Source organism: Meriones unguiculatus, chromosome 14, assembly GCF_030254825.1.
Source record: "Meriones unguiculatus strain TT.TT164.6M chromosome 14, Bangor_MerUng_6.1, whole genome shotgun sequence".
In the NCBI taxonomy this organism is placed as follows: domain Eukaryota; kingdom Metazoa; phylum Chordata; class Mammalia; order Rodentia; family Muridae; genus Meriones; species Meriones unguiculatus.
In genome coordinates, this window is record NC_083361.1 from 917,501 (window position 1) to 930,375 (window position 12,875).

General features: G+C 58.3%; 1 protein-coding gene across 1 annotated transcript in view; it reads left to right on the forward strand.

Moving 5' to 3' along the window:
- The window catches only part of Lypd5 (LY6/PLAUR domain containing 5), a 5,222-nt gene extending 1,147 nt beyond the window's left edge, over positions 1 to 4,075 (forward strand). Inside the window, exons 2-5 of the mRNA XM_060366369.1 lie at positions 803 to 931; positions 2,052 to 2,228; positions 2,395 to 2,541; positions 2,692 to 4,075. Of these exons, the coding sequence (XP_060222352.1) occupies positions 803 to 931; positions 2,052 to 2,228; positions 2,395 to 2,541; positions 2,692 to 2,945 (707 nt within the window). The 3' untranslated portion in view covers positions 2,946 to 4,075. The remainder of the gene's footprint in view (positions 1 to 802; positions 932 to 2,051; positions 2,229 to 2,394; positions 2,542 to 2,691) is intronic.
- The last annotated feature ends 8,800 nt before the right edge of the window (positions 4,076 to 12,875 follow it).

A 12,875-nucleotide genomic window follows, 5' to 3' on the forward strand; every position in this document is an offset into this window, starting at 1 on the left:
TTAGGAAAACTCTTGCTGCACACACCTTAGCTATGAGCATCTGCTCACCATGGGTCACACTTCTTGATCCACATGTCAAGTTAGCAACTGCTTGTGTTTCTCTGCAGCAGGTTTCCATATCTAAGTAGCTTTGTGTGTGTGTGTGCGTGCGTGTGCAGGTGCTTGCTACCTTCTTATTACAGGTGATAGACTAAGATCAGAAGGAAGGAGAGGAGGACCTCCCCATCAGTGGACTTGGCAGACTGACAGCTGACTCTGAAAACCTGTGCTCTGCCTGCACTGGCTGTGCCAAGCTCACACCCCCTCCCTCTACAAAACAATTTAAAAATGCAGAAGAAAATTTTGAGACAGGATCTCAGAGTGTAGTCCTGGCTGGCCTGAACCGCTCATTGTAGACCAGGCTGGCCTCAAACTCACTCTCATTGTAGACCAGGCTGGCCTCGAACTCACAGAGATCCACCTGTCTCCGCCTCTTGTGCTGGGTTCACAGGCCTGCACAACTGTGCTCGGCCACCACCTGAAAACGGTAGAAGTTTTTGCGGGGGGCGCAGGGCTGTTACCCCAGCGCTTGGCCGGCCTCGGCTGCTGAGCCATCTCCTCCTGCGTTTAATTGGAGGTTTGCACAAACCCGTGCCAGGCATTAGAGTTCAGCTGTGCTGCTGAGCTGGCCGTGTGTATGTGTGGCCCTGCACACTTCCTGGCACAGGTGTAGACGGTTGGGGGGGGGTCGGGAGATGGGCGGAGCGGGAGGAATCACTCAGACCACCGTGCCCCAGCCCGCTGACACCCCACCCCCTGCCAGGCTCCCACGCCCTGCAGTGCTACAGCTTCGAACACACCTACTTTGGGCCCTTCGACCTCAGTGCCATGAAGTTCCCCAGTGTCTCCTGTCCCCAGGGCTGCTCCGAGGTGATCTTGTCGCTGGACACGGGTGAGGACCAAGAGAAGTGTGCCTCAGAGAAATGAAGAGGAGAGAGGGAGGGAGGGAGGGAGGGAGGGAGGGAGGGAGGGAGGGACACAGGGAGGCAGAGAGGGAGGGAGAGGGGAAAGGAGAGAGGAAGGGGGAGGGAGGGAGGGAAGGCGGGAGAGAGACAGGGAGGGAGGGAGGCAGAGAAGAACACAGGGAGGGAGGAAGGGAGAGAGGGAGGGAGGAAGAGGACACAGGGAAGGAGAGAGAGAGGAAGGGGGAGGGAGGGAGGGAGAGAGGAAGGGAGGGAAGAAGGGACACAGGGAGGGAGAGAGGGAAGGAGAGAGGAAGGGGGAGAGAGATAGGGAGGGAGGGGAGGAAGTTACCCGGTGGGGAGGAAGAGATAAGGGGAGGTGGGGAGGAGGTGTGGGGCAAGGGAGAGGTGATGCTGCTTCGGTTGACACCCGGGATCCCGCACCCTGCGGGTAGATGCGGGGATGTGTGTTTGTGGCCAGCCTGGGCTACGTGGGAAGACCCCGTCTGAGGGAAAGAGAACCAGGCATGGCTGAAGTCTCTAATCCAGTCACTTGGAAGGCGGAGGCAGGAGGTTCACAAGTTCAAGGTCATCCTTGGCTAATAACAAGCTTTAGGCCAGCCTGGGCTACATAAGACTTTATCTCAGAAAAACAAAGCGGGGCTGGAGAGAGGGCCCGGTGGGGAAGAGCGCTGGCGGCTGCTCAGGGAGCCAGGGTGCCCCTAGCACAGATGGCTCCCACCATCTGTGCCTCCGTCCCGGGCCTACGCCCCCTGCTGGCCGCTGGGAGCACTGTGCGTGCATCCTAAAACATAAACTAAACGTGAAACAGGGGCGGAGATGGGAGCTGGGAAGGGAAGCGCCGGGAGAGGGTGAATGGGGGACGTGAAATGAAGGGGGAAAAGAGGTGAGGGAGGGCAGAGAGGGGGAGACACGAAGTGTGCCCTCGACAGAGGGCACGAGAGAGAATCCCAGCACGCAGGAGGGAGAGGCGGGAGGCGCAGACATTCTGGGTCATCCTTGGGAACACAGTTAGAGGCTAGCCTGGGCCGCAGCCTCGGGGAGGCGCGGGCTGGGAGCGCGCTCACTCCAGGCCTGCCTCCCCCGCAGGGTACCGCGCCCTGGTGACGATGGTCCGGAAGGGGTGCTGGACGGGCCCCACCACCGGCCCCATGCAGTCCAACCAGGAGGCGCTGCCGCCCGACTACGCGGTGGTCCGCGGCTGCGCCACCGACTTCTGCAACGCGGACCTGAAGACCCACGACGCGGTCCCCAACCTGAGCCAAGGTGGGCGGGGCGGGGCGGGCGGGGCCGGAGAGGGCGTGGCCGGGGGCGGGGCGGGGGAGGGCGGGGCCGGAGCCGTCGGGGCGGGGCGTTACCCCCGCCGAGCGGTGTGCAGGCCGCACTGCCAGCCGGGAGCAGCGGTCTAAACCTCCTCTACTGTCTTCTCAAGCGCCCGACCCGCCGACTCTCAGCGGCACTGAGTGCTATGCCTGCCTGGGGGTCCACCCGGAAGACTGTGCCCCCGAGAGGTCCCGACGGGTGCAGTGCCACCAGGACCAGAGTGCCTGTTTCCAAGGCAACGGCAAGATGACCATCGGTAAAGGGCTGGGGTGCTGGCATGGGCTCGGGCAGGGACCTGGAGGCCCCGACGCTTGAAGGCTGGAGAGGCCTGGCTCCCTGCGGCCTCGGTGGGAGGGAGCCGGATGTTGAGGTGTCTCAGAGGCCTGACCCCCTTCCCCTCTTTCAGGCAACTTCTCGGTGCCCGTGTACATCCGCACGTGCCACCGGCCCTCCTGCACCACCATGGGCACCACCAGCCCCTGGACGTCCATCGACCTGCAGGGCCACTGCTGCCAAGGCCACCTCTGCAACCGGGACTCGGTGACACAGAGCCTCCCCGGCATCACGTCCGCTGCCCCTCCCCAGGCTCGCCGGGCCCTGCCGCTCGCTGCTCTGGGGCTGGCCGTCGCTCTGGGGGTGTCCCTGGGGCTCCCCGCATAGACTGCGCCTCCGGGATCACTCCTGTTCTCACCGCTCCGGCCCCTGGTGTGGGCTCCCTAAAAAATGACAGGAAAGTAAGACCCCCCCCTGGACACAGCGCCCCCCCATCGCTTCTCACTGTTCCCCAAGAGCCAGCTTCCAACGCCACCCCATGGCCCAGCGCCTTCAGGACATGAGCCTTTTGTGACCCCAAGGCCAAACCTTGCCACTCACTCTAAAACCCCACTTCTCGCAAGAGTGATGGTGATCCCAGCCTGTCATCCCAGCGCCCAGGCTGCTGAGGCAGGAGGGTCACTGCAAGGCCTTTGCAAGTTCAGGTCCAGTGAGACCCTGTCAAGCATGGCCGCTCAGTCCTTTAATCTCATCACTGCAGAGGCAGGAGAGTCTCTGAGTTCTCAAGGCCAGCCTGTCTACAGAGTGAGTTCCAGGACAGCCAGGGCTACACAGAGAGACTTTGTTTCAAAAGGAAGAAAGGAGAGAGAGAGAGAGAGAGAGATCAAAAACTCTGTTTTCTTTTTCCTTTTCTTTTTAGTATCTCTTTAAAGCAGAATTGACATCCCTTCCAGCAGCCCCGCTCTTGGGTCTATTACCACAACAGAAATTGGCTCCTGTGTCCCCCAAACTACGCAGACTAGCAGGACAGATAACAGCCACAGCTGGAAACAGCGGAATGACAGGCGTGGTCAGGCACACAGTGGCGTGAAAGTGGCAGCTGAGTGTCACCTGTGAGGCCCTGGGAGACTCTCACAAAAACAGTAACGACTCACGCCAACAGGCTACATGGTTCCACTCATAAAGCCTAGAGCGCACAATAGCAGAGAGTGCTTATCTCGGGGCCCAGTGGCCAGGGTGTGGGTGTTTGGGGGTCTAGGATCACACCGACCCAATTTTGCTTTTCTGTATTCACTAAACTTTTTGTTGTTGTTTTCTTTTGTTTTGAGAGAAAAGGTGTCATGTAGCCCAGGCTAGACGCAAGCTCTCTCTGTAACCTAGGATGACCGTGAACTCCCTCCCGCCTCAACGTGCCAGACACTGGGGTCACAGGTGTGGCCATCGCACCTGTCTTTTCTCATCTTTCCTTGTGTGTATTGTTTGCAATAAAAGGCTTAAAATGTGCAAACGTTCTTGATGGGGAACGGGCAGGAGGAGGGGAATGCAGGGGACAATGACACCAACCAGCGCCTGAGATTATCTGTCGGGTACAAGCAACGGAGCAGGGGCAAGAGTTGGAGCCTGCATTTTAGACGGAACATTAAACGGCCAGGATTGAGCCAGATGAGGTCCCAGCCACTGGGAGGCTGATGGGCATCATGAACCCAAGGCCCGCCTGGTCTACAGGTGAACCGGAGGCCAGCCTGGTCTACAAAGTGAGTTCCAGAACAGCCAGGGCTACACAGAGAAACTGTCTCCAAAAGAATTATTGACTGTACATTTAATTAAAAAAATAATTACATCATTTCCCCTCCCCCAGGCCATTTCCAAACTCCTGGGGTCCCTTTCTTTCACGACGCTGTGCTGTGACATTTGCATGTAAATGGATAAACACACAGCTGCAGCCTGCTGAGTGTTCATGTTTTCAGGGCTGACTGCCTGGGGTTGTTGCCTAACCCTCAATCAGGGGGACCCCCCGGAAGGCTGGCTCCCCTCTGTGGCTTCACCCAGGGGTGGGGACCCCTGAGATTCCCCCATCAAGCTGCATTTGGGACTGTTAGGGCAGAGATGCCATGGAGCTTTGGATGTCTTCTGAGACAAGGTCTCCCGAGCCCAGGCTGACGTAACACGTGTGGCTGAGGGTGACCTTGAACTCTGGATCCTCCTGCCCACCTGAGGGAGCATCTCTCTATGCCGAGGTGTTCTCTGCACACATAACAGGAGTCACTGCAAATACTGTTGCTGAAATACCAGCAGTCTGGGGAGTGGCCTGAGCAGCTGCGGACCTGAGCTTGGTTCCAGCAAAGACATCACAGCCCTGGGCTCCGCCCACGTGGTCTGCTGCCCCTTACCCCCCCCCCCCCCAGGCAGGTCCCGTGACCAGGCAGCTCGCCTACTCGGGGAGTCCATGCTCGGTACACGCTTCACAACTAAGAGTTGGGCTAGTGAGAGGGCTGCGCGGGTAAAGGTGACTGCCACCGCCTGAGGAAAGAACCAGCGCCGCGTGCCCGTGTAAACACATGTAAACACACACACAGTAGATGGCCAAGAATGACACCCACGCGTCCTGCACACCGACTAACGTGGTGCCCATCTTTACGAAAAAAGAGTGAATGGCAGAGCGGGCGGATGAGGAGAGGGGACGGCGCTCACGGCAGTGTCAGACGAGTTCCCTAAGACACTCGAGACTCCATGGCTCTGGATGTCCTGGTGGGTAGCACCGAGCCCTCCGGGCGCTGAGGAGGAGCCGGGCAGATCAGCACACACGCATGCAAGCACGTGTGTGTGTGTGAGTGTGTGTGTGTGAAGAGTCGGGTAACAGACACGGTGGATCCTGAAGTGCACACGGGACCCTGTGTGTCCCTCCCCTCACACTCCTGCCTGCCTCCTTCACAGACTCAGTGCTTCAGCGTTTGCTTCTAAGCAAGACCGTGTCCCGCCCCCTAGCCGCCCCCGCCCGCTCTGGAGACGCCCTATATCAGGACCGCGGACAGCGGAGACGCCATCAGCACCGCGGACAGCGACTCACCAGCCGGAGGGTCCGGCAAGGACCAGGACCTGAAGAAATGGCAGCCCCACCCCCTACACACACACACTGCCCACCGGCTGGCGTGGAGCAGGCTAGAGAAGAGCAATGGCCACCGAGTATCGCGGAGCATCCGTGGAGCGCTGAGGCATTGGCTCAGTTTCTTTTTTGAGTTATTTTATTAAGTGTACAGTGCTCTGCCTGCACGTACACCTTTCACGCCAGCAGAGGGCACCAGATCTCACTATAGATGGTTGGGAGCTGCCATTTGGGTGCTGGGAATTGAACTCAGGCCTCTAGAAGAGCAGCCTGCCATTGGATGAGTTTCCAGAGTGCTTCCACGGCATTCATGGGAAGATGGAACCATGCCCAGCAGCGCATGACCTGGGTGAGAGGGCATATGTTTGCGACCTCGGCACTCAGAACGAGAAGGAGGCGAAGGATCAAAAGTTCAAGATCATCCTTGGCTGCATAGTAAGTTCGAGGCCAGCCTGGGACACAGAAGACCCTACCTCAAAAAGTATTTATCAGGCATTTTTCCAATGCACCAAACATTTTTGTACCATTCAAATAGCGAGGATCCCGCCCCTAACGATTAGACACACACAAACACTCCTGGAGCTGGAGAGGAGCCTTGGTGATTGAGAGCGCTGGCCGCTCTTGGGGGGATCTGGGGGGCCCCAGCACGCACATGGCAGCTCACAACCATCTGCAGCTCATCCCAGGGAACCCGAGGCCTGATCTGACTTCCACGGCACCAGTCCACTCCCAGCACACCGACACAGCCGGTGAACCATCCAGACACAGAAAAGGAAAATAGAAGCAGAAAGGGAGGTGAGGGGCACTGCCTGAGCGCCACTTCCTGTTTCCTGGGGACGCAGTTCTCGGCAGGGGCACCTTACGGGATGGCACGGGACGGCACGGGTCGTCAAGGAGGCGGAGAGCCCGCTGGGAGCCTTGGGGCTGCCCGTCTACTTGTGGGTGTGTCTGAGGGCAGAGGGATGAAGGCTGCGACGCTAGGGTTCCCCTCCCCCGTCTGTCCCATCCCGGAGGCGTGAGGTGCCTGCAGGGCGGGCCCATTCCCTTTCCAGCTTCCCCTCTCTGGAAACGCCCTGGCTGAGGTTGGAGTCGGGCCCCACGGGCCAGCCACATGGCTGAGGGGAAAGGCAAAGGCTGCAATAAGACCTGAGTTTCACTCCAAGGACCCACGGGGTGGGAGGACAGAACCGGGGCCGAGAGTGGCCGCGGCGGGGCTGAGGCTGTCTGCAGAGCTGATGAAGGGAGGCGAGGCATGATGCAGCTGACTGGTGGCCTGTCTAGCTTACAATCCCACGTCCAGCAGGGAGAGGGGAGGACGTGGATGACCACCGGAAGGAAGGCGAGGACAGTGGTGAGAGGAGTCTTGACAGGAGTCAGCACACAGAGACAGAGCTAGGAAAAAACAGGAATGTGAGAAAGAAGCAGACGTTGGCCAAGACAGACCGAGGCAAAACAACACTGGTGGGGGCTGAAGGGAGGGCCGAAGGCTCATAGGGCACCTGCTGAGGACCAGAGCCTGATTCCCTAAGCCACACCCAGCAGCTTCCGATTGCCTGGAGCTCCTTTCTGGGTGACCCCGTCTCAAAAACAAAGCAGCAATAACAAAACTTCAATTGAGAGGGAAAGAGTGGAGAGATTGATTTTGAGCGACGGGACCCACAGGGTAGAAGAGAGCTCCTGCTCTCTTGGGAAGGCCGTCCCTGACCTCCACCGTGCTGTGGAATCCATGCCCGAGAACGTGCTCCCCAAGTCACCATTCGGTGCATGTAAAACTGTTTTATCTGCCTGATGTGAATGTCATCTTGGAGGCTTACTGCCTCTGTCTGCTAACCCAGGCCTAGAATGTTTTCAGCCCCTGAGACTCGTTGCTGAATAAGCTCACCCTGTCTTGTTCTTTCTGAGTTCTGGTTGGGTCGACTCAGCTGTTGTAGCTCAGACTCCTCTCTGACTTGGCTTACTCACTCTGGCTTCTCAGCCTCCTCTCCTAGCTGACTGACTCACTCTGGCTTCTCAGCCTCCTCTCCTAGCTGACTGACTCACTCTGGCTTCTCAGCCTCCTCTCCTAGCTGACTGATCCACTCTGGCTTCTCTCAGCTTCTGACTGAGTTGCTCTGCTTGGCCCCAAACTAACTCAGCAACCTCTTCTGATCTTCTGGCTCCTTCTCATGCTCTGGCTTGTTCTGTCTTCCTCTGCGTCTAAGTCGTTTTTCTCTCCAGCCTCTCTCTCTGTAAAACTCTCCCAGTAAAAAAACTGCTTCTGAATGCCACAAACTGAACTGCACTGTCTTTCTTCTTGGCTCACTGACTCAGCAGAACTGACTGAACAGCCCTGACTAGAACACAGAGATCCGCACACGTCTCCTGAGTGCTGGGGTTAAAGGCCTGCACCACCACGCCTGGCCTCAATGTGTGTTTAAAATAAAGAAGCCTACAATTTCGGAGGAGGAGAACTTCGAGGAAAGGGTGACAGGAAAGGAAGAACAGGAAGGGAAACAGGAAGAACAGGACGCCAGAAGCTGGAAACAACCTAGCTGTCCCTCAGCCGAAGAATGGAGACAGAAATGGTGGCACGTTTACACAATGGGATATTACTCAGCAGTTAAAAACAAGGGAATCATGAAATTTGCAGGCAAATGGTGGGAACTAGAAAAGATCATCCTGAGTGAGCTGTCCCAGAAGCAGAAAGACACACATGGTGTACGCTCACTCACAGGTGGATATTAGACATGTCATATAGGATAAACATTCTACCCTCCACAGACCCACAGAAGCTGAACAAGGAGGACCCAGGAACGGATGCTTTCTTCTCACTCAGAAGGGCAAACAGGACGGACACTGGAGGTGGGAGAAGACAGGGAACAGGACGGAGCCCTCCACAGACGCCCTCTGAGGGACCAAGTTGAAAGCTGCAGTGTAGGGACACCGAGTATACGCACTTAGAACCCAGGGTCGGAGTGGATGGACCCTGAGCACCCTCCTGAGGCCGGGGCCCACATCCCCTGCTCCAAGCACAGGGCCAGGCATTCAGTAGGTGCCCAACACAGGTCAGCAGGAAACTGCTGTTACAAAGCCACACAGCGCCTGCCCTCAGCTTCTCCTGCCTGGTCTGGTGACTCGTGACGTCATCGCGTGTCGCCCACCAGGTGAGTGACACCCACGGTTCACCTGCACGCACACGAGATATAGAAGGAGCATCGTGCCACTTTGTCTTTCTCTTCCTCTCCCCTCTTCCTCTCTTCCTCTCCTCTCTTCCTCTACTCTCTTGCTCCTTTCCCTTCCTCTCCTCTCTCTTCCTCTCCCCTCTTCCTCTCCCCTCTTCCTCCCCTCTCTTTCTCTCCTCTCTTCCTCTACTCTCTTGCTCCTCTCCCTTCCTCTCCTCTCTCTTCCTCTCCCCTCTTTCTCTCCTCTCTGCTCTCCCCTCTTCCTCTCCCCTCTTGTTCTGCCCTCTTCCTCTCCTTTCTTCATCTCTTCTCTTGCTCTCTTGCTGACTACACCTTGCTCTTTCCTGGGCCCACTGTGTCTCTCTCTTCCCTTTTCCTCTCTCTACCTCCATCTACCTCTTCCATGTAATACCTGTTGTGTGCATGGCATCTCTTTTTTTTTTTTGCTGTTTTTTAAATTTAATTTTATTTATATATATTTATTATAATATATTCATTTTGTATCCCAGCTATAGTCCCCTCCCTTGCCTCCTACCAATCCCGCCCTCCCTCCCTGTTCTCCTCCCACGCCCCTCCCATAGTCCACTGATAGGGGAGGTCCTCCTCCCCTTCCATCTAACCCTATCCTATCAGGTCTCATCAGGAGTGGCTGCATTGTCCTCCTCTGTGGCCTGGTAAGGATGCTCCCCCCTCAGGGGGAGGTGATCAAAGAGCAGGCCACTGAGTTCATGTCAGAGACAGTCCCTGTTCCCATTACTAGGGCACCCACTTGGAAACTGAGCTGCCATGGGCTACATCTGAGCAGGGGTTCTAGGTTATCTCCATGCATGGTCCTTGGTTGGAGTATCAGTCTCAGGAAAGACCCCTGGGCCCAGATTTCTTGGTTCTGTTGCTTTTCTTGTGGAGCAACAATCCCCCTCCAGGTCTTTCTATCTCCCCTTTCTTTCATAAGATTCCCTGCACTCTGCCCAAAGTCTGGCTATGAGTCTCAGCACCTGCTCTGATAACCTGCTGGGTAGTCTATCAGAGGCCCTCTGCGGTAGGCTTCTGTCCTGTTCCGTTTTCTCCCTCTTCCAATGTCCGTCCTGTTTGCCTTTCTGAGTGAGGAGTGAGCATTTGCAGGCAAATGGTGGGAACTAGAAAAGATCATCCTGAGTTGGGTATCCCAGAAGCAGAAAGACACGCATGGTGTACACTCACTCTTAAGTGGATATTCGACATATATTATGGGATAAACATACTAAAATGTGTAACCTAACAAGCTAGGCCGCTAGTGTGGCTTAAATTCTAACACCTGCACTTCCCAAAATAACCAGCAGGGGGCAGACCTCGACCCCAGAGCGGCAAGCGTGCCCTGGGGCCCAGCCTTCCAAGAGGGCTCCCTGTGGCCACCAGCCTTTCAGGAGTGTTCCCTGGGGCCCAGCCTGCCAGGCCCAGCACATGCCCTGGGCGACAAGTGACCTTTCCGCCTGAGCCTCCCTCTTCCCCGCTTCCCTCCACCACCAACCAGTGAAACAGCCCTTTGTCCTCGGCCTTCCGGCTGGCCCGGCAGTCCTGGGTCCCTTCCAGGCCCGGAGATGGGGCTGGGACAAAGGTGTGGTGCCTGGGAGAGCGCCCAAGACAGTCCTGGGGACCTTGAACCAGCTCCTGTGCACCTCCTGACAAAGGTGCAGGCCCTGCCAGCCTGAACCCACAGACTCCCAGGGTCCAGGACAGCCTCCTCCCTCAGACCCAGGGGTCCAGGACAGCCTCCTCCCTCAGACCAGGGGTCCAGGCCGGCCTCCTCCCTCAGACCAGGGGTCCAGGACAGCCTCCTCCCTCAGACCAGGGGTCAGGACAGCCTCCTCCCTCAGACCAGGGGTCAGGACAGCCTCCTCCCCCAGACCCAGGGTCCAGGCCCAGCCTCTTCCCTCAGACCAGGGGTCCAGGCCCAGCCTCCTCCCTCAGACCAGGGGTCCAGGTCCAGCCTCCTCCCTCAGGCCAGGGGTCCAAGACAGCCTCCTCCCTCAGACCAGGGGTCAGGACAGCCTCCTCCCTCAAACCAGGGGTCCAGGACAGCCTCCTCCCTCAGACCCAGGGGTCCAGGACAGCCTCCTCCCTCAGACCAGGGGTCCAGGCCCAGCCTCCTCCCTCAGACCCAGGGGTCCAGGCCCAGCCTCCTCCCTCAGACCAGGGGTCCAGGACAGCCTCCTCCCTCAGACCAGGGGTCAGGACAGCCTCCTCCCTCAGACCAGGGGTCCAGGACAGCCTCCTCCCTCAGACCAGGGGTCCAGGACAGCCTCCTCCCTCAGACCAGGGGTCAGGACAGCCTCCTCCCTCAGACCAGGGGTCCAGGACAGCCTCCTCCCTCAGACCTGGGGTCCAGGACAGCCTCCTCCCTCAGACCCAGGGGTCAGGACAGCCTCCTCCCTCAGATTTAGGGTCCAGGACAGCATCCTCCCTCAGACCAGGGGTCCAGGACAGCCTCCTCCCTCAGACCCAAGGGTCAGGACAGCCTTCTCCCTCAGACCCAGGGGTCCAGGCCCAGCCTCTTCCTCAGACCAGGGGTCAGGGCAGCCTCCTCCCTCACTGAGAGTCCAGGGCAGGGCCCCTGCACCCCGCACTTACACACTGCTGCCCTCTCACTCTTTCCCCACAGACCCCGTCTCCCTCTGGCCCCTTCAGTGTGGAGCCCAGGGCTGAGTCACAGGAAGCGTCGAGTCACTCCCCCCTCTCAGCTCAGCCCCTCCCAGGGCAGGAAAGCCGGAGAAGGAGATTTTCAGCTGCCCACAGCTTCAGCACAGAGTTTGGTGTCGTCTCCAGGACCATCCCCTGCCCTGCCCACCGGGCATTGCTCACAGCACCCTTCTGGGGATCTCCTCAGTATGGAGACACAAAATTCCTGTCCAATGTCTGGGTCTGGGGTTCACACTTCCCTTTTTCTTCACTTCTGTGTGTGTGTCTTCTCCAGGCCGTTTACTTTGTGTTTTGTTTTTGTTGTGCTAAAGATGCAGGACCTTAGGCAGGGGCTCTAGACAGGGGCTCTACCCCTGAGCCACACCCTAGCCCCTCACTGGGGGATTCTAGGTAAGGGCTCTACCACTGAGCCACACCCCAGCCCCTCACTGGGGGACTCTAGGCAGGGGCTCTACCACTGAGCCACACCCCAGCCCCTCACTGGGGGACTCTAGGCAGGGGCTCTACCACTGAGCCACACCCCAGCCCCTCACTGGGGGAGTCTAGACAGGGGCTCTACTGCCAAGCCACACCCCAGCCCTTTTTCCACCTCTGTTGTGGTTTAGTTCCTTTTTTCCTGTTTTGGTTTGTTTTTCTGAGACAGGATGTCACCATTCGTACCTGGTCAGCCTCCCCCTCCTCACTGTTGTGCCTCAGTTTCCCCTTTTCTGAAATCATAGGAAATGGCACCGGATCCTGGATCCTCTCGCCCTCCCTTGTGTTTGTGCCCTGTGCACACTTCCCTGAGCTGTGTGCAGCCGGACTGGCTTGAGCTGCCTCTGGCTGCCAGCTCCTGGGCTGAGGCGGAAACAAATAACCTGCTGTGCACACCTATGAGGACGGGATGGGGGCAGGAGAGAGATGTGAGCTCACAGCCAGGGAGAACGAGGCTGACACAACAGAATTGGTGACCACAGAGAGGGAGAGGAGAGGGAAGGAAACAGCGAGGCCGGGACGGAGACAGACAGACGGACAAGAACAGGAGGCAGAGGCAGGGAGGAGGACCAGAGAGCACCGTGCACACGCAGAGGTCGACAGAGCGTAGGAGACCCCCAGAGACAGAGGGGTGAGAGCGTGAGGGCGTGAGGCGGGCTCAGGGGCAGGGCCCCTGCCTGGACCCCAGAGAGCACGCATGCGCCCCGAACAGCCCCAGGGTGAACCCCGTGTGAGCACGCCGACTACCAGCAGTGAGAACCAGGCGGGAACCTGAGCAAGGGAGAGGAGGAGGAAGCAGGAGCCTCCGGGAAACACGCCGGATGCCCGGCCCAGCAGACACTCGCGTGGTGTCCGGGTGTGCCTGGGCGTGCCCCCGCCCCCTGCAGCCATGTGTCACTCAGT